General features: G+C 43.0%; 4 protein-coding genes and 1 non-coding gene across 6 annotated transcripts; 3 read left to right on the top strand and 2 right to left on the bottom strand.

The window, feature by feature from the left end:
- Nucleotides 1–419: 419 nt before the first annotated feature.
- Nucleotides 420–10099, top strand: me3 (malic enzyme 3, NADP(+)-dependent, mitochondrial). The gene is made up of 15 exons (XM_074695522.1): nt 420–623; nt 1075–1304; nt 3517–3650; nt 4135–4284; nt 5029–5104; nt 5185–5346; nt 5441–5544; nt 5623–5732; nt 5829–5926; nt 6028–6141; nt 6221–6326; nt 6433–6575; nt 8319–8492; nt 8594–8692; nt 9000–10099. The coding sequence occupies exons 2-15, from the start codon at nt 1080–1082 to the stop codon at nt 9159–9161; spliced, it is 1857 nt and encodes a 618-aa protein (XP_074551623.1). The 5' UTR covers nt 420–623; nt 1075–1079; the 3' UTR covers nt 9162–10099.
- Nucleotides 10100–10795: 696 nt separating this feature from the next.
- nxpe3 (neurexophilin and PC-esterase domain family, member 3) lies at nt 10796–16776 on the bottom strand. Of its 2 annotated transcripts, none has more exons than XM_074695525.1 (6): nt 16589–16776; nt 14387–14573; nt 13264–14045; nt 12554–12624; nt 12221–12436; nt 10796–12141 (listed from the first exon to the last, which is right to left on the bottom strand). In XM_074695525.1, exons 2-6 carry the CDS (start codon nt 14477–14479, stop codon nt 11576–11578), a joined length of 1728 nt encoding a protein of 575 aa, XP_074551626.1. In that variant the 5' UTR covers nt 14480–14573; nt 16589–16776; the 3' UTR covers nt 10796–11575. The 2 variants fall into 2 exon arrangements, with proteins under 2 accessions (XP_074551626.1, XP_074551627.1); XM_074695526.1 differs by lacking the exon at nt 16589–16776 and adding an exon at nt 15168–15488.
- A 386-nt stretch (nt 16777–17162) lies between these two features.
- Nucleotides 17163–22021, bottom strand: cep97 (centrosomal protein 97). Its single transcript, XM_074694481.1, has 11 exons — nt 21539–22021; nt 21033–21175; nt 20737–20895; nt 20528–20629; nt 20317–20430; nt 20022–20188; nt 19774–19938; nt 19490–19668; nt 18721–19369; nt 18512–18587; nt 17163–18222 (listed from the first exon to the last, which is right to left on the bottom strand). The coding sequence occupies exons 1-11, from the start codon at nt 21573–21575 to the stop codon at nt 17716–17718; spliced, it is 2298 nt and encodes a 765-aa protein (XP_074550582.1). The 5' UTR covers nt 21576–22021; the 3' UTR covers nt 17163–17715.
- An 89-nt stretch (nt 22022–22110) lies between these two features.
- Nucleotides 22111–24884, top strand: rpl24 (ribosomal protein L24). The gene is made up of 6 exons (XM_074694482.1): nt 22111–22190; nt 22317–22392; nt 23086–23196; nt 23814–23950; nt 24450–24513; nt 24731–24884. Exons 1-6 carry the CDS (start codon nt 22186–22188, stop codon nt 24809–24811), a joined length of 474 nt encoding a protein of 157 aa, XP_074550583.1. The 5' UTR covers nt 22111–22185; the 3' UTR covers nt 24812–24884.
- Nucleotides 23336–23517, top strand: LOC141808950 (small nucleolar RNA SNORA23). Its single transcript, XR_012599964.1, has one exon. It is a non-coding gene; the product is annotated as a small nucleolar RNA SNORA23 (small nucleolar RNA).
- Nucleotides 24885–25019: the final 135 nt, after the last annotated feature.

Here is a 25019-nt window from a genome sequence, read left to right as displayed (position 1 = left end):
TTGAAATGAGTTAAAACATGACTTGTTTTTATGTCCAGCAGAGGGAGCACAAATCATTATGGTCCTGGTCTGTACTACAGTACCAAGAGTTGGGATCACTGCTGTGCATGACTAAGAGCTAAGAAATGTGTGGTTTTTCTGACTGTGCTCTGCTGGAATCACTTAAGTGGAGAATTTTTCCTGCAAATAAACATGCTAATTGAAAATTCGACCCAAACACATGCAAATATGGGTTAAGGCAGAAGTAGTTCTGGGAAGTCTTTCTGTGGATGGTCTAAAAATCAAAAACCCCAGGTAGAAATTAAGAATAAATAAAAAGTACATTATTGAAGGAGGTGACTTATCTGAAGATGGAGCTTCTTGTAGAAACGGAACACACCAATCAGAGAAGGAGCAGGGTTGGGGGTTGGCCCTGGATCTCTATTGGTGGCTCCTCTGTGTGCAGATGCAGACTGACTGGGGAGGGACCGAAACTGTCAATGTCAAAGGATCCTGGATCAGCTGCCTGTTGTCGATCCGCCCAACATCCCCTGATAACAGCAGCGATCATTGAGGAGAGAGGCAGAGAAGCGGTTCTTATGAAGATTTGAGTCCGAGCTTCTGCAGCTTCACGTCGGATTCAGGTGAGGCTAACGCTAACTGTTAGCCGCGTGGCTAGTTAGCTTTAGCAGCTGCGCAGATTTTTCCATTAATAAATTCACAAAGAAGCTAACAGAAGCTAGCCGGGATGCAGAGAGATGACACAGAGGTTTTCACATAAACACACTGACTGTGCTCTATTTTCAGCTTCGTAATTATTTTGGAAAACTATTTTATTGATTTATATTAATTAATTAATTAATTAACGCGGGCAGTATCTGCCGGTGCACCTGTTGTTTATGACTCAGGCTAAAGCTAATGTGAACAGCTCAGACACATGAAGCAGGTTGTTTACGGAGCCCAGACATGCTGAACTCAGGTTATTCTCGGTATGTGTGGTATTTCTAGGTCGTGTGTCTCCTCTTTTACTCTGAAACAAGCAGCAGGGTTTATCTGTGTGTCACTGGGGGTGTTTTGCTCCCTGGTTGTCTGCAGGTAGCATGAACTCCCTCCCTGGACGGGCCGCCCTGTCTCTGTGCAGGCGCACAGCAACCGGCGGGATGAGGGTCTTCACCGGTGCACCGGGTCACCCGACCGGGGGCATGCCGGCCGACAAGGCCTGCTTCCAGGCTGTGCGGGTTTGCCACTCCGGGACAGGCCGCAAGGGCAGCGTCAGCACCAAGAAGAGGGGCTACGACATCACCAGAAACCCACACCTCAACAAGGTGAGCTTACTGATCTGTCAGGTACCTCTGCCTGTCACTCACCTGGAGGCTGGAGCACAAGCAGCAAAATACTGCATGAAATATTATTAATTTTATTTATTACACAATTTTTGGTTTATGTTTTCTTACTTAGCTCAATGCCTTTCTGAAATTGATTTCCCCTTGCTCTGGATCAAGCACCCTGTTGTCAAATGACTGTTTGTACAGACAACAAACTGTCCCACATGCAGCAAATGGAGAGTGGTTGAACTTGTAATAGCTACAAGATTACTTCTTTCCCCTTTCTGAGGGTAATAGCCTCTCTACTTCTGGCTTCATTTGGTTTCCCTGTAGATCCCTGCATATGTTGCTATGTCAGAGCTTTTTTGTCGATCCCAATCCTGATGCAGATGCACTGCCTGTGCCTTTCAGCATTATTTTCCCCAAAATAGTCTGAATAAGAAGTCTCTAATGCAGCTAATGCCTGGTCTCTGTGGACAACAGGAAAGATTCTTGCACAGTTGCTGCATTTGTTGCTCTCATTTAAGTTTAATGGGAGGTCAGTCCTTATTCCTTCCTCTGCTGGTGCTCAGTCAGCAGCTACATGTTGACTCACAGCTCAGTTTATCTGGAAGAGTCAGCAAGTTCAGCCTTTCTAATGTGAAAAAGAGAAAACTTTTCCAACCATTATGATTAGCTGCACCACTTGTGTACTCCAGTTTCATTTCAGTTACTATTCTGCAAACCTGCACTGATGACCCCTGATATGAAACTGTAACAGCTCGTGACTGTAAAAATGACTTTTTCCTTCGCTGTATTTGGTCATGAGGCTCCTGTGAGGTTGTAACCTGGTAGTTATCTCTGATAAGGTTGGATTGAAGTCATTAAGATAGTGCCCAGGTCTAGTTTCACTCTCTGTCTCTATGAATCTTACAGCTGCTGCTTTGAGTATCACCTTAACAGGTTTACTCTAACCTTCTCGCTCTGATAGGTTTAGGTTAATGCCGTTAACCTGTGACTCTCTCTGGCAGGCTCTTTGTCGTCCATGTTGTCTGTATTGTTAAACTGTTTGAAGCCCGCCCTGCTCACTGACTCCTCTGTCCTTGAGAAGTGCAAATCTTGTTTGGCATGTAAGACTTCGTGTTGGAGTATCTCCTCTGATGACCTCTGGCATGGTAGAGCTGTTGTTTGTAGCCATTAAGAGTGTTGTTGTGGGTACTGTATTTTCAGATGTAAGGGGTCAGTTAGGAAGCATGCAACTGTGGAAAACTGGAGACGTAATGATTGTAATATGAGAGGGGGACAATTAAAGTCTGGAGTGTCTGAAAGCAAGCGAGTGATTCTGCAACTGGGGGTGGGTTATTTTTTCCCTCCAGCATGAACCGGATGTGACGTCTTTTGGGATGACTTTATGCATTAAGCTGAGAGTAGTTCTTTTAAAAGAAAGAAGCTTTTTTTTAGCAAAATACTTTAAAAAACATTAAAGAACTGGTGCTCTGTGACAACTGTTGAAGAAAACGTGTGAACATGACTCATGGAAAGACTGAGTACTTAGTTTGCTGGGGAAAGTAAGTATTTATTTTTGAATTAACCTCCGACAGTAGATGAAACTGGCTCTGGAAGGTTGTTTTATTCCTCATGTAGGTCAGTGTTTCCTTTGACGTGCGAGAATCGAGAGGAAGTGGAGTGAGAGATGCAGCAGGGGCGAAGAAAGAGAAGTGTAGCTGATAGGGGAGTGGGTTCAGGCTTTCTCACTATTGGACAGAATAAATAGATTAAACCCCACTCCCCCCTTCAATCACTCTTTGGAGAGCGTGCCAACAGAAGAGCTGCAGCTCTAACCAAAACCAGACGGCAGAGGGGGTGCAAGGTGACTGCCTACCAAAATAAAAGCAAGGCCTTGTGTTTTATAATGTAGCAGGACATTTATAAAACTGTTTGTACTCCTTTTCTCTGGTTCTTTACTCTAAGTTTTCGACTATGAGAGTTTCCTCTCAGGGTGGCTTCCTCATAACTCTTTCAAGAGATCAAAAAGACCACTGTATTTGGGCTCAGGCATGACTCATACTCTGATGACTAACACATGAGTCACTTGGGTCTGTGTTTTAAATTTCTGAATCAGATTTTGGACTTTACCCTGTGAAAGCTCTTTTTAGGATCATCATTTGGTCGTATAACCGCTCCCCTCTCTCTCTCTTTGTCTCTCTGTTTCTCTCTTTCTGTCACCCTGCAGGGAATGGCATTCACCCTGGAGGAGCGCCTACAACTGGGCATCCATGGCCTGCTGCCACCCTGTTTCCTCTCACAGGATGTACAAGTGCTGCGGGTCATGAAGAGCTATGAAACACGTGTCAACCCTCTGGACAAGTGAGAGAACAGAGTAACAGAAACGACTCACTGAAAAGAGGTTTTATCTCCTGGTAAACTCTCTGTGTGTCACATCTGTTGTCAGAAGCTTTAATTTTACCATCAAAGACTAACAAAGCATTCTCCAGTCACCCAGTATTTCAAGCAGGCTCAATTAAAAAAGATTTATCTTTAAGAAGCCCAGTGAGGCATGTCACTCTGACACTGAACTCTGCACTTTAAAACACGTCCAAGTGATAAAATATCCACATCACTGTCTCTGTGAGGCTGTACTTTGAGCTAGATGCTAACATCAGTACAATTTTATACTCATAATGGCTCTGCTTATCATCCTGATGATTGAGTGAGTCTACAGGATGGTGTGAAATATTAAAGTTGCGCGTTGTGCGATAAAATGAACTGATCATCACCAGCAAACAATAAGTGAGAGTTTTAAAAAAGAATTGTGATGTTAAGAAACAGCATCACGATGTTTCTGTCTCAGGTATATCCTGCTGATGACACTCCAGGACAGGAACGAAAAGTTGTTCTACCGCCTGCTGACCTCTGACATTGAGGAGTTCATGCCCATCGTGTACACTCCCACCGTCGGCCTGGCCTGCCAACAGTACGGACTCGCCTTCAGAAGACCCAGGTTTGACAAAACTCATCCAAACGTTATGTTTTCAAAAATGATTCTCTTCTAATTTAGCGTTTAGCCTGAATCCAATTATTGGTAACTTATTTTCTGCTCTCACTGCGGTTATTTCACCTCTCAAACTGCTCATCATGTAATACAATCTAATAAACCAGCCTCACTTACATAAAACAGTCAAGAACAGATCATGTAAAGCTCATCATTTTAAGTCCTTTGGAGCATAAATATTGTACCTTGGAGGCTATGAACTGGGGTTGACGTCAGAGAAGCAGCCCCACGATATGAAGTCCATCTCATCAATCATTTGGATAGTGTTGAGCCCGTTCTGTGCTGCAGGTGTAGCAGCCTGTAGCTATCTTTGAATGACTGATCTTTTTTCTCCTGCTGTGCTTGTTTTGAGGATCTTGTTCGTTCCTGTTAATCTCTCTGTCAGATCTGTCAGAATTCAGCTCACAGGCTCCTGAAATATTGAACCCAAATATGTAGAAAGTGAAGCAGAGCCAAAGAGGCGACCTGCTGTTTTATCTGCATGAGATTTATTGATGTCATATTCTTAATTCAGCCTCATGTAATTCCTTATTCAGGCTGTTGTGATTGTTTTTGTTTTGTGGCTTACTGTAGTTCACGAGAACCATCAAGAAACTGATCCAAAAATAGACCAAAAACAGACAAAACGATCAAAAAGGAGATTTCACACTCCTCACGCACTTGGCTTTATTTTTGAAACCTGTTTGTTTGCAGAGGACTCTTCATCACCATCCATGACCGAGGCCACATCGCCACCATGCTCAACTCCTGGCCTGAAGAGAACATAAAGGTACCTGCTCCAACAGTCACACACACCTGAGAGATTAAAAATTAACCACAGATGAAATGCTCATGAGTCTCTTCTTTCAGGCCATAGTGGTGACAGACGGGGAGCGGATCCTCGGCCTGGGTGACCTGGGGGGTTACGGCATGGGGATCCCTGTGGGGAAGCTGGCTCTGTACACAGCGTGTGGGGGGGTCAAACCTCAGCAGTGCCTCCCTGTGCTGCTGGATGTCGGCACAGACAACCAGGTGAGCAGAGCTGTCACTACCAACTGATCAGTGATGGATGTTCTCCAGCGATAACTGATCACTGATGATGTCCCATGATTGTTCTCTGGTCCAGGCTCTTCTCGATGACCCTCTTTACATTGGACTCAAACACAAAAGAATCAGAGGGAAGGAGTACGACGAGCTGATTGATGAGTTCATGCAGGCAGTGACGGACAAGTGAGTAAAAACACAACCTATCAATCACGTGAGAGGGATTCCTACGTGTGACTCCACCTCTTCTTTTTCACTCTGCAGGTATGGGATGAATTGTCTGATCCAGTTTGAGGATTTCGCCAACAGCAACGCTTTTCGCATCCTCAACAAATACAGGAATCGATACTGCACCTTCAACGATGACATCCAAGGTACAGCAAGAGTATTTTACTTCAGGGTTTTCAACCAGACTGCAGAAACCGAACTCTGAGCAAGTCTTTATCTCATTATTCAAAAATCAACTGCAGGCACTGCATCTGTGGCTGTTGCTGGAGTCTTAGCTGCTCTGAAGATCACCAAAAACAAACTGTCAGACCACAAGTTTGTTTTCCAAGGAGCCGGTGAGGTGAGGGGTTTTCTCTTTCAGACTTTACTCTCTTCTGGAGTAAAAATAAACAGACTGTGATGAAGAAGGTTAAATAAAGTTGATTCTTATCTTCTTTGCAGGCCGCTCTGGGAATCGCTCACCTGCTCATCATGGCGATGGCAAAAGAGGGACTGAGTAAAGAAGAAGCCGCCAAGAGAATCTGGATGGTGGACTCAAAAGGTCTTATAGTGAAGGTAACACTTTCTCTCTGACTAAAGAGACCCCTGGTTTATGAATCAGCTTCATGTAAAGAGAAATCTCTCATACATTTAGGGGAGGAGCCACCTGAACCACGAGAAGGAGGAGTTTGCTCACGATCACCCGCACATAAAGACACTGGAGGAGGTGGTGCACACCATCAAACCCACCGCCATCATAGGTTAGCCTCCTGAGCATTAGTTTTAGTCTTTACCCTCACTTTATGTTTCATTCATCCATGTCTCCTTACTGTTAACAACCCCTGACTTTCTCTGTTTCCTGTGAAGGAGTGGCTGCTATCGGAGGAGCTTTCACTGAGAAGATTATCAAAGACATGGCAACGTTCAACGAGAGGCCGATCATCTTCGCTCTGAGTAATCCAACCAGCAAGGCCGAGTGCACCGCAGAGCAGTGCTACACACTCACAGAGGTAAAAATTCAAAGGATGTGTTTTTAGATCAGGTGTGAGTTACTGTTTGAGAAAAAAAACCCGCTTGTAGATTTCTCTTCATGTGAAAATGTTAAAATGCAGGATATCAGCAGGTTCACCAGGTCCAAGTTGATAGTTTGCATGCTTACAAGAATTTCCTAGATGCTGGCTGTGCTCTAAACCGCCTGTTTCACTAGCAGTGCCTGCTATTTAGGCTGAAATCCAGTATGTAATAGGTAGTATGCTAAAACTTGCAAAATCTGCTGTAAACTTAAAATCCTTGGATGTCCTACTTATCCAGGAAAATTTCTCAGTGTGCAACAGACCAGTCTACCTGGCATACTGTTTCCTACAATGCACAGCGCTAGTGCTATCTGTCAATGCGGGTGGCAGGTTTTGGTGAATTACTGCCATCTACTGGAATTAATCAGCATTATAATTACAACACAACACTAACACTAGACAATCTGTGAGATAGAAGTGAAGTGCGAAGAAACACCCGTAAATATTGTCACTCCCAGTCGTAAAAGAGGTGTTTACCTCTACAAATTTATTAGCCCAGATAAATCACTAAAGCTGCGTTTCCACCAAGCAGTACGGGTCGGTTCAGTACGGTTTGGGACGGTTTGGGACGGTTTGGGACAGTAAAGTCTCATCCCGTTTGCGTTTCCACAGCAAACTGTGCCCTCTCGTGGTGGGCGGCGTGTAAGCCGCATGCCGAAAGCCACAGCTGGTAAACAATAGCGCGACGCCGTAGCAGCTTACCCCGCTAATAAATCCAACAAAGAAGAAAACGCGACACAGTAAACAAAGAGCATGGATGGAAGACATGCAGCATTTAGTCCTCTCTGTGATTTTCATGTAACTCTCTGTTACAAAGTGCAATCAAGCTTCGTTTCAGAGAAGTCTGTGAGCCGCAAGGAGAAATGCAGCCGCTGTCGGGGTAAGTGACGATTCTTTTGACCAATCAAGAGTCTGCAGTGTGTTGCTCCACCTCCCGAGAGCGGATCGGTTCAGTCTGGCACCCATACGAAAGGGTCCCAAAAAAGTGGGACGGCTCGTCTCGGTTTTTAGGGATCCGTCCCGGGATGAGTCTGTGGAAACGCCGCTAAAAGCGCACCGTACCGAGACGAACCGACCCGTACTGCTTAGTGGAAACGCGGCTTAACTGACTTTATAAACCTTACGTGGATCATATAGAAGTGGTTTTACATATCAGCTGTAAAAAAATAAAAAAACCTTTTCAAATTTATTTTTAGTAAACAATATTACTTTGGTGTAAGATTAGAAATCAAGAATGATGATTCTGTTTGATATGATTAACAAAATATAACCAAATACCAAGATCTGCCAATTGCTTGTTTTGATTTATATTAAAGGCAAAAAACCCAACATCCTCTGTAGCTCCACCTTTTGAGACTGGAACCAGAGTAGTATACTTCAAAACAGACCAAACAGAACAGTCATACTACATACTATATTCACATGTAGTTTGTAGTGGGCGGTTTGGAAAACAGCCAGTGCCTCATTTTCTGTGCAGTACACTACTGCCCTCTGCTGTCACAACAATATTTCTACACTTCTCAGATTGGTACCTTATTTTGCATCATTAAACCAATTTAAAGCAATCTTGCAGCAATTAAACTAGAAACTAGAAAGTAATTACTCCACTTCATTATCAGAATGTATTCTCGCTGTTTCACTTAAAGAGGATCTTATCTGTTTCCTTCTCTCCGGTTTCAGGGCCGGGGCATCTTTGCGAGTGGAAGTCCATTCGACAAAGTGACTCTGCCTGATGGCCGCACCTTCTACCCAGGCCAGGGCAACAACGCCTATGTCTTCCCCGGTGTTGCTTTGGGAGTCATAGCCTGCGGAGTGCGCCACATATCTGACGACGTCTTCCTCACCACAGCCGAGGTTTTCACTGCACTTATGACACATTAATGATTCTTCATTAAGTCTTTGTGTCTTTCTCTTTGCTTCAAATCAACTTCTGTCCCTCTGTCTTCGTCTCTCAGGCGATCGCTGACATGGTGACCGAGGAGCACCTGGCTGAAGGGAGACTGTATCCGCCTTTGAGCACGATCAGAGAGGTGTCGTTCAAGATTGCACTGAAAGTGGGTCCTTTTAATAATCATTAATTATTTACTCACTTTACAGTCAAGCACTGTGGTAGTTTCAGTCCCACAGGAAGTCAAGGTCAGCCGACAGAACAACCTCCGCTTAGCTGTTTCTCTGGTTTGGAGAGTCATTTTTAATTTAGTTGCTCAACTGATTGACAAACAGGATTTTATGCAATCTCCTCCGTATAATGTCCAGCTGTGTGGAAAAAACGTGCATTTCTGCCGAAGAAACAAAGAAAAAGTTTCACTATTTTGTTGTTTCACCTTTAATACTCTCTTAATTCTGTCTCCTCCTCTCCAGCTCATCAACTATGCATACAAACAGAACATCGCATCAGTGTACCCCGAGCCGAAGGATAAGGAGGCCTTCGTGCTCTCTCACATCTACAGTCCGGATTACGACTCGTTCACTCTGGATACGTACACCTGGCCTCAGGACGCCATGAAGGTCCAGGACGTGTGATCCTGCGCTCCTCTGTCACTAAATTTGTTACGCTGCCGTGGCTTCACGTATGACTTGTGCATTGCCTCCTCTAAGAAATGAAGACTGCCGCCTTTCATCTCACCTTTCGCTTCTTTTTTCTCTGTTTTGTAGATTTGTCAAATTGGCGGTTAGAGTAGGGTGAAGCATCAAGAAATTTTTTTTTATAATTTTCTCATGCTCAGATGTTTATTTCACTCTTTCAGGCCTGTATCAGTTATGTCTTTGTGCATTTCATCGTTTTATTAAGTCTCAATGTTTTAAAGCAGCACAACAGCATATCAAATATAAGAACGACCTGTATGACTCCTTACTTAAAAACTCCTCTCAGTAGAATTCCCGATAAGCTGTTTCAGCATTCAGCATTTGCAGTACCTCAAAATCTCTTTGGGAGCTGAACCGTGGTTATGACATTAAAAAAAAGTCGCTCACAGGAACGCACAATGCTTTCTCTCATCCCAAACAGGAGAATATTTGACTCTCAGTGCCTCTTACTGTGTGACCTACTTTCATTACTGATGAAAAGCAGTCATTGGGCCACATCTGGCTCCTTCATGTAACTGCGTCTTCTTATTTTACACTCCTGTCAGTCTGCACATGTTGAAACCTGCACACAGAACTAACACTCCTGAAGCTCTTCTATCTGTGTGAGTGGGAAGAGAGGCACGGCTTTTCTCATGAATGTGTTCAGATTGTTGTTCATTGGGGATTTAGTGTCAGGATCTGGAGGGTTTTGTATTCGATGGATGTGTTTCTCCTTCAGTTTTGTAAAGAGCTCTGTCTGTTGTTGTATTTTGCCAAAGTACTGATGATCTGTATCTTATCTTTTGACTCCTAGAGGACATGAGGCCCTACCAGCTTTAGTTCAGAGAGATTTGCTTCAGGTTTTCAAAGGGAACAGAAAGCTTTTTGAATAAAATGTATCAGAAACTATGAGTGCTTGTGAGTCATTTTTAAATTTTGGACTTTAATTCATTGAACCCTTAAAGATCACAGAACAGCATGATCAAAAGTTTCTCCACCTGTAGAAATGACAAAGCTTTGACGTATGAGCTGCACATTTGAAAAGTTGAAAAGCAGAAAATCACTTCAAAGCTCTGACCGTCAGGTTGTCGTAAGCCTCCGATCAAACACAGAAATAGGCACATTATCTCAGACTTTACACCTCTCACTCCTCCAGTCTTTCTCCTCTTCAAAGGTTGAAATTAGAAGACAACTTTCAGTGTTAATGTTTAAAGAAATGTCCCTAAAAACATCTATAGTGAAAATAATTCATTACAGACACACATAACGGTGATGAGCATGCAAGACAAACATCTGCTGGTAGTTAACGGCGTTAGTGAGTGTTTGGCAGAGCTGCAAGGCAGGGAGGCGGGTTAGTTAAAAAAGCAAACAGGTTGAAGAAACCTGCAGCACTTTGGAGGGTGTTGAGGGAAACTGATGCTATTGCAGAGTTTGAAATCTTCGGATGCAAGGGTTTGTCTTTAAAGTAGGGGTGTTGTGCTTTTTTTCCCCTTTTTTAAAGGTTTAATTCTGTCTCCCTTGTGCCCTCATCTTAGCTTTACATGATTTAAAGCTTAAAATAATCTCAATTTCTTCTCGCTGGTGTTTTAGAAAAAACTTATTTCAGCCTCAGTGTGACACACTTCATTTAAGCTGCTGTCTCTTTAAGGCTCCCTGCTCCAAAACCCCTCTTCTCTCCGATTGGCACATGTTCAGTATAAATATCCAGCATGGTTATTTTATAGAATAACCCCTCTTTAACATTTCTCCAAAACTCCAAAACATCAATGAGCTTGATCATAAATCATATGCTTACATTCTGTGCATGCAGTATGAAGCTTTTTCATCATTTAAATTTTACAAAAAAAAAATATATTAAAGCTAAAGAAAGCTACATTTGACATTTTAACTAACCTGATGGGTAAAAAGGGTCAAGTAGAGGTGGCTCATGTGCCGATCATAAGAACATAAAACAGCCTGAGAGATTTGAATGTGATGTGAAAGCTGATAAGCTTTGGCAAAAAATAAAAAATCACATGATTAAAGAATGAAACTTGGATGAAAACAAAGAGCAAGCATGGACATAGAAAAGCCCTGCACTGAGACACACATGCCACATTTTGGTAACAAAAACAGATGGGCAGTAACAGTCTGCCAAACTCTTTGGCATTTCATAATAAAACTTGTTTTTTGAGATTAAAATGGAAAACAACAGGAAAGTAAAAGGGACAGGTCACGTGAGTCTGGCACTGCTCAGTACAGCTGGGGTTTAAAGGGTTTGCAGCTTTGGAGATACATTTGAACACAGCTTCCTCTGTGAGTGTAAAGAAAAGAAGAACTGAAAGTATGCTTTTCACATTCTGATACCTACAGTGTCCCCTTTCAATCTTCTTCTAAGTCTTTTGGCTTTTTTTCTTCTCAGGGCAAATATGTGACAATAGCACATCTATCATGTTCTTCACAATACTCGGAGGGGGATGGAGGGCGTGGGGGAGGTGGTGTGCTGCACTCATTTGCCAAGCATCCACTAGCAGCACATTCAGACCCTTGAACATGGCCCGGAGCACCACATCCAGCTGCAGAGAGAACCAGTCACTGTTGTACAGGCTCACTTCCTGATCCAGAGCCTGCAGGTTAGCAGATCGGATCACAACTATCGTCCCCGGCGCTCTGTCCAGAAGTCTCAACACCGCCCGTCTGATGTGGCGGAGCCGCCGAATGTACACCTGCACGGGAAACGTGCTGAAATGGGCCCAAATGCTGAGAACTACCACAGTGTCAGGACCCCCAGCGAGGCCGTCCAGCTCGTTTGAAATGTAGCGCAGCTCGCTGGCAATGACGGTGGAGAAGCGGATGGGAGGGCCGTGGCAGCGGTACTTCAGGAGAATATTATGGGTGCCATCTACAGCCATGAAAGGCCCCACGTTTTTAGGACTGTGCAGGTTGAACTCCTTTAACTCTAGAGGGGAGAAATATGTTGACTTTAAAATGGGAGAGATAAACGCAGTAAAATGCGGAGCAGTAAAGCCAACACTAACCTGGCACTGACGTGATGAGGTACTCAAACCACTGCCTGGCTGTCGAGTCCCCGTACAGATTGATCACTTTGTTCCTCAAACACTGAGTAATGGCAGCTGAGTCATTAAACTGACGCATTGAAACACCATCTAGCGGCCGCCATGAGTCCTCGTAGTAATATCCAGAAGCTGTGGGAAGATCTGGCTTTGCACTGCTGCCTTCTTCATTTACGTCACCTTAACAAAAGAAACAAACATTACATCAATAAATTTGTAATATAACGACAGCATGATAAGATTTCTGCATGATGCGCATACTCTCGATGTTACAGCAGTACAGCAGGAGTATTTTACCTTTCCTGGGAGGCAGCACGTGGATTCTGTCAGCTCCTGAAGCGTGTATTTGAACTTTGATGTTTACACCACTAAAAAAAAAAAAAAAAAAAAATCAGGATTTTTTTCAGTTTTCACCACAATAATATTCTGCATTTTAGAGTCTGTGCTGCTTAAATCCACATCAACAATCAAAAGCTTTGTTGTTAGCATTGTGGTTTGAGTTCAAGCCAAGTATTCAGAGGCTATATCCATTAACACAGCATTCCTCTGTATTCCTGCCCTGATTACTCACTGCATGTCTTACTCTACTCGCCCCATTTCCTGTGTCTCTACAGATGTCCAATAAACAATACTTCCTGTCTTAATTTAGGAATCAAATTAATGCAATAAAATCTTGAGTTTTAGTTTTTGTTACACAGATAAATGCAAGGAAACAGCTGCTGGGTTGCCTGCAAGATATCCATCTGACAAGCTGCCTCTGTATGCTTAGCTGATAGTCAGTTGCTTAAACTTGAAACTCTTGACTAGGTTTCTGTTTCATACCTAGTGCATATTGCTTTTGATCTGTCAACTGATCCGTTATAGTTAAGTGTCATTTAAAAAAAACAGTTAAAAAAAAAAAGAAGTTGCTGAAGCTGCCTGTATTTTGAGTTCCCTGCAGGTTGGACTTTCACTGTGAGAACGCGACCAATGAAAGACACATTTCCTCACACAAAAATAGCACCAACCTCTGAAAGAGCAGAGCTTCCCTGTTGGTGAGGAGGTGCTTCAGATAGCCTCCTTTGGCGTGGTTGATTCTGGTGTCACAGCTGAGCATCTTCGGCTTGTAGCAGTACCACGGCTCCCCTGTGTAAAGGTCTGTGTAGTTGCACAGAGGCTGCTGGTCAGGAGGCAGACACATGTTGCACAAAGTGGTTTCAGAGAGGAATCCAAGACGGAACAGGCTCTTAAAAAACACACGATCAGGCCGTTCCTCTCTCAGCCGTCGCAGCACAGCCACGGCCTCACTCGAATGCACCAGAGTGACCTCCACCTGTGCAGACCCCACCCACAGGAGGGGAAAGAGAGCAGAGTAAAATCCATTTTTGTGGTCCAGGATCTGACCTGCTACACCCGCTCCAAGCTCCGGGGTGTGAAGTCTAGCCAAGAGGAAATCCCCACCATAGTGCTTGGGTCGACCTTGGAAGTCATGCATTTGGACAAGAACCTCCAGCTGGTCACCCATGTGCCACTCCCTCCCCTCCTTAGATGGAAGAATGGCAAACAAGCTGTGCACTGGGTCGCTGGTCTGCCGTAGGGAGGGCGGTGTGGAGCGAGGTGGCGGCCCAGGCCAGGAAATAGAGTCCAGCAGGTAACGCTCCTCCAGCTCATCTTCCGGGGAGGGTTTCTGGCCCAGGTGGGCGCAGAAGGTGAGGTTGTGATGAAATGTGGGGAGGTTCACGGGGATGAAGGACGACTGGATCCTGGTCTGGAGCTGGTAGAGGGCTGAGGCCGTGTGGCAGTTCCAGTTCTGAAGAGGAACAGAGCAGAGATTTATGAGCAGAACAGATAAAAACGCAGCTTTACAGCATTAACGAGGATAGGAAAACACTCTGACACAAAACAGACACATTATCCCTCCAGGAATGATGGAGCCATGACGTCAGAGTGACCTGCAAGAACAAAACCACTGAATAGAAACCCTCAATAAAAGCCCTTTGTTTGGTGTACAATAATGTCCAACTTTACACTTCCTCTGTTCTCAAAACTCACAATTTCACTTTACATGATGCACAGTATAACGATAAAAAGCAGATCTACTCTCAAGATACACTTTTATAGAGGGGAACAATAACCAAGGTGTCTTCTTACCTCCACAGTGTGGATGTTTCGCAATAGGAAGATGATTCCAGACAGGGCTAGGACAAGGAAGATGAGGGCATAACTGGAGAGATTTCGGCACATGGTGACCTTCTTCCGTCTCCCATGATCAGGCCCCGTTTCTCTCTGGGTATTCACCGCTGGGATGATGGAATCACTTTATCCTCAGCACATGATGCTGCCGAATGAACACATGATAGAGTGTTTAAAAGCAGCACAAGAGTGCACGTGTGCAGAAACAAATTTTCCATCAGTCAGAGCAAATATTTCAAATGCTCTTCTGTTGTTTTTATCAAGATGAAGAGAACCTGTTTTCCCTAAATGATTTAAGAAAACAAACAAATGACAGAGGTAATGGAAGCAGAGGAGGTAGTTAAACAAAGGATTGTTGTCGATGTGTGATAGATAACAGTAACCCTCCTGCTATGGTAGGCTTGCTGGGAAAACCTCTTGGCAAGCAGTGTCCATGTGTTTCCATGTGTGTCTGTTGTCTGAATGTGTTGTAGTGACCAATTTGAAATGAGCATGTATTTTTTCAGAAAACACCAACACATTTGAGCTTCAATATGTGAAAATTTTATCCTCTTCACTTTTTTAAAAATACACTCTTACAAAATCCACAGAAAAACAACACGATGATGGCTGGAGTTGCAAAAGTGAAAGTTGTGCTTTATTTACTAAAACTATGCCAAAATCAAGATCTCCAGAGGAAGAAAAACAAAGGGGTAACAAAGGAACATGTAAGCGGTTTGTCCATGAATGATGACTGTACCTGCAACAGCCCTTATCAGAAAAACACTCTCCTCAGTAGCCATGTTGGCCAGAGCCTTTTAAATGCCAAACCTCTCCCCCTGGAACCAACCACCAGCTAGAAAATAAACTACACTACTTAACTACAATTAATCAAACCAACATGAAAACCTAAAGCAGATGAATGTATAACACCCCATGTATATAGTCAAATGATCTTTAACCAAACTATAATGAAAATCAAACTATGCATTGCCACACAAACCCAAAGAAACAAACCCCGCTTAAATCTGGAATGGTTTCCTCCTTAATCAACACACCTGAGCTGAGAGAGACAACGTGTTTGTCACACACACCCAGAAATTCAAATGATTTGCAAATCTCCAAAATCTGTCCAAATTCAAATTGTGCTGGGGTTGTACTGAGCTGTTAAGTAGTTTGTTTTCCAGAAAGTGCTTTAAAAATATTACCAGTGTTGGTCTAAATCTCAGAGAGGAAAAAATTGATGTTTTTTTTTTTGTAATCTGTTCATCTTTTCTTTTGTTCATACAACCGCAGGCCTATGTCACAAAATCACTCCTTTTTTTTCTACGCCAAGTGAGTGTTGATCTCATTTCGCAAGAATTTAATAAATGAAGATTATTCTGCCTTTTACTTATACATTCACACAACAACAAGCTCCAAAAATGTCAATAAAAAATCAATTTAGAGTTCAGTGACTACTCTGACCTGATATAGTCACTGGGCGCAGTCTAGTGTCCAAGCTGAGGTTATTGTCGAGTTTTTTATTTCTAAAAAACAACAACAACAAAAAAAACCCCAACAAAGGTAAGGTAACAAAGAAAGAGTCAGGAGCGTAACCAGGTTAACTAAACTGGCATTAAGTGATACCAGCACCTTGGGTCTCAAGCATAGACTGTATAAAACAAGGGTTAGTCTCAAACTTCTCTGTTGTGAGTTTCTGGTAGAGGGTGCAGAAACCCCCAAACCCCTTTTCTCCCAGTTTCCCGTTACAGCTCTAGAGACTGAAAGCATTAATGTGAAATGTCCTGGGAGCGCTATAAATACCGTGTAGCACTTAACTGTGATAGAGAAAATCTCACAGAAAAAGAGGTAGCAGGCCTAAGAACATGAGACCGATAACATCATCTATACGCTGCACAGTAAACATCCTTTTACGTTCACGTCACACCAGCTCTCCAGCTTAGGACGTCACGTGAATAACGGTCACTAATCGGTCCGCTGCTGTTTATCACCCAAATGACAATTATCAACGGGATTAGACAGCAGTTACAAAAAATGATACGACATTATCGACACTATTGCTCCATAAATATGGGGTAATAATGCATACCGTTCATCTAATCAAACATAGCGTATCCCCAGTTAGCTACCCAATTCCATTCAGGCGTCAAGCCCCAAAATCGCCCCCCTCCAACTTACACTCTGCGACGACGGGCTAACGTGATGCAGCACCGGGATGAGAGTCGAGGGGCTGACCGATAGAGAGGACACAGTGGCGGGCAGGCAGTCTATCTGAGCGCTGAGCCTCCCGGCTCTACTGAGCTCACTAGTGATCATGATTGGGGCAAAATAGGACCGGGGTTGGGGTGGGTTTGTGGGTCGAAAAAGCCCGGATGCGCCCCCTGGTGGTCATTACAGCTGTGGAGGCCCGTTTCCGTCAGGGAAAGAAATCAGGGAAGCTTGCCCTATGTAAAATAAAAAATAAATGTTAAAAAAAAGACATTGAAGCATGTTAAAAAAAAGAAACAGAAGCTGGAGCAAGTTACCCTTCTGTTGTTTACCTGGCAGAAACGGACTCCCATTAACAGCCAAGCTTCTGTAAATATATGCAACGAAACCTATGAATAAAAATTAAATCACATCATTTTGGTATCTCTTTAAAGCACAATAATTGAACTCGTCCACAAATAAACGTTTTTGAAAACCTTTTTAAATCTCTCTATTTTCATAAATTCATTTAAAAATGAAATTTAAAAAAAATCACAAATGCCAGTAACAATATATGGAAAATTTAATTTAAATTTTATTTACATGTTTTAAGTTGATGCTACAACATTTCCAGGTAATAAGATCTCAAGTTTAAAAAAAAAACAGCTACTAACTCTGCACTGGTGATCAATATCAGTAACACTTGTTGACTTTTATTGAATAATTGGTTTTAATAACACTAAGTTTAACACAGAAAGTCCTTGACTTATTATTGTTATAGTTATAGCAAATATTAAGTGTTAAATGCAATGAATTTAAATAAAGAGAATAAGTTATGCCATGCCCTGTCTTAACAATCATATCTGCAAAGAGGGGGCAATGTCCAAGGATCCAAGTTTAAGAACACTTGAATGACATTCACAGAAGGAATTATCATTTTGTCTGCTCCTCATGTAGTTCTAGACAACAAAGGAAAGTAAGAGCACCATCATATGAGATCTGGGTCAGCAATGAGGACAGGAGCACAAAAGCCAAAGGGAACTGTACATCTGATCCTCTAGACAGCGCCCCATTTACACACAATCGGTAGTTTTGTAAAGGCCGTAAGCTGTAGCCTCTCAGTCTGGGCCAGGAGTGCTTTCCTCTCTGTTTGGTTTTGCTGGTGGGCTGTCTGCTGCCTTCTCCAGGGGGGATACAGACTGTGCTTCTTTGTTTGGTGATACTGGTAAGGAGGGCTGGGGTGTTTCTGTTCTGTCACTGACCGCTTCTTCAGCCTCCTGCTCCCTCTGCTGTACAGAAGAGAGGTACTGCTCCAGCAGGCTGCAGTCTGTGCTGTCCACGGCAAAAATACTTTGAACAGGACTGAGTGCTCGAACTGTCTTTAGAGAGTCTGTTGCCCCGCTGCTCAAAAAGCTGTCCTCCTGCGCTGCCTGCTGATCACCTGTTGATGGGAAGCCTGAGTCTGGAAAGGAGATGTCTGTGCTGGGTGGGTTCTTTGTGCTGGATGCAACAGGCGGGGCAGCTTCACAAAGTCGAGGAGCTGAGATCTGAGCTGGGGTGACAGCCTGAGTTATGCTTGCCATCTGCTGTTCCACAGATTGTTTCCACTGCTGCATGGACTGGAGCTACAGAAGGAGCACATGAAAGGTGACATTAAGGAGGCAGAAATATTGAAATATTTTAAGGCGTGCACTTCAATCCAAAAGGTCCATATCATCAAGACCCTTGTGAAAGAGATCTTGATCTCAATGGGTTTTCAAATAAAGGTAAATAAAAGACAGCTCATCTTTGTCAGCCCACAGCTTCCAAAGACTCCTGCGCAGACAGTAACTTATAGTATAGCTGAGCCTTATTTAAAAAAAAAAAACACCCAAAAGAATCACACAAATCCTGAATAAGTCAGAGTGAACTGACCTGTTTCCACAGAAACTTCACAGCTTCCTCTTGAACCAGCCTCTGTAACCGCTCCTCTTCATAATGCTGCTGCACCCTGAAAAACAAATCATTGTGCATACTGGTGATTAAACAACATTTGTACCCAAAACAGGATATTTTTGTCTACCTGCAACCATTCAAAAAATTCACAAGTAAAATAATATTAGCCCAAGAGGTGACTGAGGTACCTGTCCAGTTTTTCAGACAAGAAGACGATGTGTTCTTGCATCCTGCGCAGACGGATTTCACTGCGCACCTCTCTGGCCATGGGGTGACAACAGCGAGTGTGCTGCCCCCTCCACCATGACTGGATTTTAACTGCTGCTTTTTCCGCCTCCACTGTCGCCGATTTACTCGCACCCATACCAAGTTCTTCCTGCTGTGAAGATTCTTTCATTTCAACTTTACTAAGGTCAGAGGATGTTTCATGATCACTTTGCAGTGTGCTAATTCTAACTACCAGAGACCCAGCTGAATCAGCTGCACCAGGAATAACTTCTCCTTCAGGACATCTCTCTTTCTTGTCCACTGGTGATTGATGTGCCTTATTACTGGTGTGCTTTTTGGGCTGTGCAGGCCTCTTCGGAGCCAGTGAATCAGGTTCAAATGTCTCAGTCTCATCCTCGCTGTCAGAGTGGGTCGTTTGTGGATCCAGATCACTTGTGAAGGGGAGAAAGGTGGACTCTGAGGAAAGCATGCTGCCATTTAGTTTGTCCTCATCTGTCAGCACATCCTCCAAATAAACATGCTCCTCTCTGGGCCTTGGGCTGCGCGCTACTGGCAGTGACGGATGGGAAGAATCACAGCTCACCCAAGTATTAAACTGCACGACTGGCTCTGTACAGGAGCAGACAATCCAAACAGTAAGATTACAAAAAGGAAAGCTCTGCAACACATCCCTCACCTACAAGATAAAACAAACACAACTACCCCAGAGTGACAAAGCAGCTTTCTTACCTGTTTCCCGAACTGATGGCGCAGCAGTGGGTGCAGGTGAACTGTTCGTCCTAAGCTCTCTGGCTCCACCCTGTGGTGTCTCGTGTGATGGACTGTGCCTCTCCACATCCAGCTGAGTTGGGCGGGGTGGGCTGGGACATCCTCCTCTTGTCTCCTCTAACAGCTGCCTCTGATGAAACCTTGACAAAAAAGAAATTATATACACACTCACAAAAACTAAATATATCATTACAATGTAGTCCTGTGTTCGGCAGTTAGCAGTGCTGCTAACTTCACATTTATACCTCTGCTTACTGAGGATCTTCTCCAATTTGGCATCTTCTGCAGTCTCAAGGGCTGGGGATGATGTCAAAGGGCAAACCGTGGCCAGGTACTGAACCAGCTGAACGTGCTGACCAGGTCGATATGATCGCCCTTTTCCTTGACTGTAGAGCCACTCTGCTTTGAGACTGTGTCAATGATGATGCATTAGAAGATTAAGCATCTTGGTAGCATGCTTTTATAAGTTGTAAAAGCTTAAAAAGTAACACACCCTTCTTTCTGCGACACTACGTAGCCATCCAGGACCTTTAGGCTCAGGCACCAACTCATTACATAAGGTCGATAATCAAAACCCGGCAGAGAGGGAGTCGACATAACACAAGGGTTGCTCATGATGGATAACTGCTCCAGGTCATGGAGAGGCGCAAGGTATGATGCCTGTGGAGTAATCAGGAGTACACAAGTCAGTCCTAATTGGTCTCTACCCCACTGATATTAATCTAATCTAAATGAATTCCTGTTTGGCTAAATTAACTTGTTTAATTAATTCAGAGAAGGGAAATTACCTCATTAAGATCCCTAATTTCATTTTCTGCCAGTGAGAGGATGGATAAATGAGCAGGAAGGTGGGCTGGTACAGCTCGCAGTGTTGTGATGCTGTTTCCGTGTAGTAAAAGAGTCTGCAAAAAAAAAAACATAAACAAAGCCCATCAAACACCCTCATTGTACAGTCTTTTTGCTACTCAGTATCTGTATATCAGAGAATCTATTACTAACCTTTAAAGACACAAGTTTAGTGAGATCACCAATAGTAGATATGTTATTGTCAGACAGGTCCAGGTGTTGAAGGGAAACGCAGTTGTTGAGTTGTTCAATGACCTGAGTTTAAGGATGTAAATGCAACATAATATTAACTCTTTGGCTTATACCTATAATATGCAATAACATTTCTTTTTATCCATGACAGCAGAGTGTGTGAGTATCACCTTGATATTGTTCCCTGACAGGTTGAGCCATTCAAGGTGTGGCAGGTCTCTCAGACCTTCAATGTATCCAATACTGTTATTGGGAAGATTTAGGACTCTTAACTCAGTTAACCTGGACACACCCATCATTCTCACCAGACGGTTACCATCAACAGATAGCTAGAGAGGAAAAGTAAAAACACAAAATAGACAGAACTGAATAAAGGGATGTTCAGGATGAAAGTACAGAGGTTTGTGTTAGTGCTACGAGCTAGTAAATAAATGGATTGAATTAGAGGTTTCAAAGGTCAAACTACCTGCTTTAGACCTGGGCTCCGTTCCAGGTGGTCCAGCTTCATTATGTGGTTACGGTCAAGGATGAGGGTGTGAGTGTCCTCAGAGCACATGAAATTAGGATCCAGTTTCTGCATACCCCGGGCTGAGAGATCCATCACAGGACCTGAGGGAGAAAATCAGGTGGAGATAAGACAATGCATACACAACTGCCACTTTGCTCATTACCAAGGCTACATAAAACAGAAGATCTTGGGCTTAAATGCCAAACACCGCCACACTTAAATGTTTTAATAGCATTTTTCACTGGTTTATGTTGTTGCTCCTAGTGTGCACAGGTAGTAGACAGTATTAAATCTAATGGTAAGCAAGCCAATAGCCTCTATGTTAATAACACAAGCTCAAAGCGGTACTCTGAGGTGATGTATGCTAAGTACGCTAGCGTGCAACTACCACTAGACACTCTATCCCTTCTACAAACACAATACCCCTCTGTCTGTCGGACCAGAACTAGAACAGAACCACTCACCAGCCTGTTTATCAGACTGTAAATCTGATACACCCATCCCGACGCCTCACACTAAACTGCGCGTTAGCTTGTAACTCTGTTAGCTGTAGACTGTAATGTGAACTGCAAGAAGCGTCAGTCGCTTGTCAAACGGCTGAGACTGTGAATTCACGGGAAATGTAGTCCAAGTTGGATTCACCGGTCGTTGCGATGGGAGGTCTAAGAGGGTAGAAAAACTACACTTCTCTATGTTGACTATCTCGAAACAGGTCTGGAAAATACACGAGCCAATAATTTAAAAAGGCGCTCGATTATGCTGAATATGCTTAGTTTTATTCATAATTTTCCTTTAGAGTGCCAATTTTCTTAGTCTTTTTTGATACTCAGATGAAGAGCTTTACTTTGCCGCTTTTTAGGACGCTTACTAGCCAAATGTCTGGTGCCTACGTCATCCTTGTGGTGACTTTGCTGAGAAAAATGTTTATATTTTAACTTAAAAAGGAAAAATATTTTTTTAAACAATATTTCAATGAGGGCATTACAGTTATATTCAAATGACAAAAAAATATCGTTCTTTTTATAAAAAATAAATTACGATTTCTTCTACCACATTTCCGTTTCCGCCTGCAACATCTTTCTTTCCGGTTTTGTGCCCTCTCGTAGCCATCATGAAGTGAGTGAACAGTAAAATATCTAATGCCATCTAAACTCTTTAACAAACGTTACAACCATGCTGATGACCCGAGAATTAAATTTGTACCCTCTTCTTTTTGTGATGCCGTGTATTTTTCGTTTTCAGGGTCGAGTTGTGCAGTTTCAGTGGGTATAAAATATACCCTGGCCATGGCCGCCGATACGCCAGGATAGACGGAAAGGTAACAGAAAAATCCACCTCACACTGGCTGACGGTTCTTCAAACGACACAGAGAGCCTGGGTTACCCGATTAAATATTATCAATTCCCGTATTTGGGTGTTTTTTGGCTTCGTTAACACTATAGTAATAGACCTAACTACCTCAGTCAACCTTTGAAACCTGTGGATGCTAGCTGCTAGCTTTGACTGTTAGCATCTGTGTTAAGCAAAATACAAAGTTAAGTTTTCGGGCACTGTCCTCTAGCAACTAATACAAGATGCTTACTGTTTAATGTTTGTAAACCTGTCCTTGGAATGACAAACTGTTTACCATCAATGTCTGCGTTTGAAATGGGATTCCTGTTAGTGTGTTATGCTTTTGACATAACCCTAATGACTGCAAAGTGCCTTTTAAGGGATATCAAGGGGTCGCCATCTGTCAAGTAACGTATAGTCTACAGGTGTTTTAGCGTTCATAATGCTATCATTGAGTGTATTGCCATAAAATTTGTTCAAAGACACAGAAGTAATGAGCACATTGGAAAATAAAAATAATGCGAAGCTAGACAGGTGTGTGTGAAATTTTCTCCTTTTAATTTCAGTTTCTTATCCTGCACCCACTTCATGGCAAATGTGCAAATAACCTACAAAGAACGCAAGAACAACAATTTCTACATCCAAATCATTTAAGCTGCCTCTTGATTTACTTCTCCAGGTGTTCCAGTTTTTGAACGCCAAATGTGAGTCCGCCTTCCTGGCCAAGAGAAACCCCAGACAGATCAACTGGACTGTGCTGTACAGGCGCAAACACAAGAAGGGCCAGTCTGTAAGTGAAAAGCCATTTGTTTTTACCGGCGCTGATCAGTCCACTTAATTATATTGTGGAAAACTGTTCAAAACAGTTGGTTTGTCATCATACGTGTCTGCTCTTTTAATTTTGTACACTGCATCGTAATTTGGCTGCGAGTGAATGGTGTGCACAGTATTAGTCTGTGTTATGTGTTGTTGCTGGTCTGCGTCTTGCCGTCTCAGCAGCAGCACTCACTCCACACCTGCAGCCATAGAACAACAGGAGATCATAGTACTGGCTCTTGACGTCTTCTATTGACATCTCACCAATGGCCAGCCTCCAAACTCTCCAACATGCTGTCTAAATGAGTTCATTTAGATGGCAGGGCATTGAAAAGCATAAACTTGGTTGCGTTAGTTGCACACTTTACCTTACAACTTGTCAGTTTGTAACAGTTCAGGGGTGGCTTTATCTACGTTAAATGCCTAGTCTTTTGTAATTGACTTTGACCTCTCTGAATATTGTGTAAATGTCTCCCACCAAATCTGTCAATTATCAGTGGTTAGACTGGTTTAAACATCATGGAAATATGACTGTGTTGTGTTATTTGGCTTCTGATAAACTAAGATCTTGTCTGTGTGTGTTGCTAACAGGAAGAGGTGACAAAGAAGCGTTCCCGTCGTGCAGTGAAGTTCCAGAGGGCCATCACTGGGGCCTCCCTGGCTGAGATCATGGCCAAGAGGAACCAGAAGCCCGAGGTCCGTAAGGCCCAGAGGGAGCAGGCCATCAGGTGAGGATAAAAACTGATATTTAAGCTTGAAAGTTCTTTATCTACCTTAAATAGCTCCTACTTCATGTCGATGAACCCTATATGTTGAGTAGTTGTAGTAGGAAAGACATTTAGCACCTTACATAGTGGAATTTAAATGTTGAATTCAACCATTTTCTCAGCTATAGCAACCCTCAGCCTGCCTTCAAATAGTGGTTTTCACAAAATTTCACTTTATTAAATATGATTTGGGAAAACTTGAAATGGATTAAACCTTGACCTAAGGGATTATGTGGCCTTTGAATTTCTCAAACTGCTGTTTAAACTGTGCACCACATTCAACAAAGCGAAGTCTGTGCTGTCTTGACCCTTTTTTTTTTAAATAAGTTAAGAATGTTAGAACATTGAATTTCAGAAAAATTCCTTCTTCTCTTCAGAGCATTTCACTCTTTGATTCTGGTTGTAAAATTATGATCCTCAAACCTCAGTCTGAGTTTTTCTTCTATCTTCCTCCTCTTAGAGCCGCCAAGGAGGCCAAGAAGGCGAAGCAGGCAGCCAAGAAACCCGCCGCCCCAAGTGCAAAGGTAAGATCTCCTGTTGTGTAAAAGTTTTCTTCAGTTCTGAATAATGACGTTACTTTTGATGCCATTTGGCAACACCTTTATTTTCCTCAGTTATAAAACACTAAATAGTTTAATGCTTGTGCTTGTGGATTTGTAGAACTCTCAATGCCCTTTTCCCTTACAGTCTTTACTGTCAGGTGATAATATAACATGGTGTTATGTATGATTCTTCCTCTAGTCTGCTGCCAAGACTGCACAGAAACCCAAGATCGCCAAGCCCATGAAGGTCAGCGCACCCCGCGTCGGTGGAAAACGCTAAACCTGACTCTTGATTATGGTTGTGAATAAAACTTTTGTGACTCACAATTATTTTTCTTGGCTTTTTGTTTATTTTTCAAACAGCTTAGCATTAAGTTTCATTAAAAAAAATGGTCAAAGTGGGTGACAAAATGTCAAAGTTTGTCTCAAGTGCCACAAAGAAACGTCATTGATTTTTTTATTACTGATAAAGCTGAAGGCTTGAAGGG

Source organism: Halichoeres trimaculatus, unplaced genomic scaffold (genome assembly GCF_033239565.1).
Source record: "Halichoeres trimaculatus isolate MK-OKI-2021-1 unplaced genomic scaffold, fHalTri1.1 fHalTri1_scaffold_19, whole genome shotgun sequence".
NCBI lineage: Eukaryota > Metazoa > Chordata > Actinopteri > Labriformes > Labridae > Halichoeres > Halichoeres trimaculatus.
Note: the sequence above shows the minus strand (reverse complement) of the source record. Positions and strands in the feature narration are given on the sequence as shown.

Excerpts from the sequence above, each read along its gene's own strand:
- me3 (XM_074695522.1), top strand. The coding sequence starts at position 1,080 with ATGAACTCCCTCCCTGGACGGGCCGCCCTGTCTCTGTGCAGGCGCACA. Across the intron at positions 4,285-5,028 it reads CTCGCCTTCAGAAGACCCAG|AGGACTCTTCATCACCATCC; the intron begins GTTTGACAAAAC and ends GTTTGTTTGCAG. Across the intron at positions 5,347-5,440 it reads ATGTCGGCACAGACAACCAG|GCTCTTCTCGATGACCCTCT; the intron begins GTGAGCAGAGCT and ends TCTCTGGTCCAG.
- nxpe3 (XM_074695525.1), bottom strand. The coding sequence starts at position 14,479 with ATGTGCCGAAATCTCTCCAGTTATGCCCTCATCTTCCTTGTCCTAGCC. Across the intron at positions 12,625-13,263 it reads GAAGCTCTGCTCTTTCAGAG|TGGTGTAAACATCAAAGTTC; the intron begins GTTGGTGCTATT and ends TTTTTTTTTTAG. Across the intron at positions 12,142-12,220 it reads CCTCATCACGTCAGTGCCAG|AGTTAAAGGAGTTCAACCTG; the intron begins GTTAGTGTTGGC and ends TCTCCCCTCTAG.
- cep97 (XM_074694481.1), bottom strand. The coding sequence starts at position 21,575 with ATGGGTGTATCAGATTTACAGTCTGATAAACAGGCTG. Across the intron at positions 20,630-20,736 it reads TGTCAGGGAACAATATCAAG|GTCATTGAACAACTCAACAA; the intron begins GTGATACTCACA and ends CCTTAAACTCAG. Across the intron at positions 18,588-18,720 it reads TTGTCTGAAAAACTGGACAG|GGTGCAGCAGCATTATGAAG; the intron begins GTACCTCAGTCA and ends TTTGTTTTTCAG.
- rpl24 (XM_074694482.1), top strand. Across the intron at positions 23,951-24,449 it reads CAGAGGGAGCAGGCCATCAG|AGCCGCCAAGGAGGCCAAGA; the intron begins GTGAGGATAAAA and ends TCCTCCTCTTAG. Across the intron at positions 24,514-24,730 it reads CCGCCGCCCCAAGTGCAAAG|TCTGCTGCCAAGACTGCACA; the intron begins GTAAGATCTCCT and ends TTCTTCCTCTAG.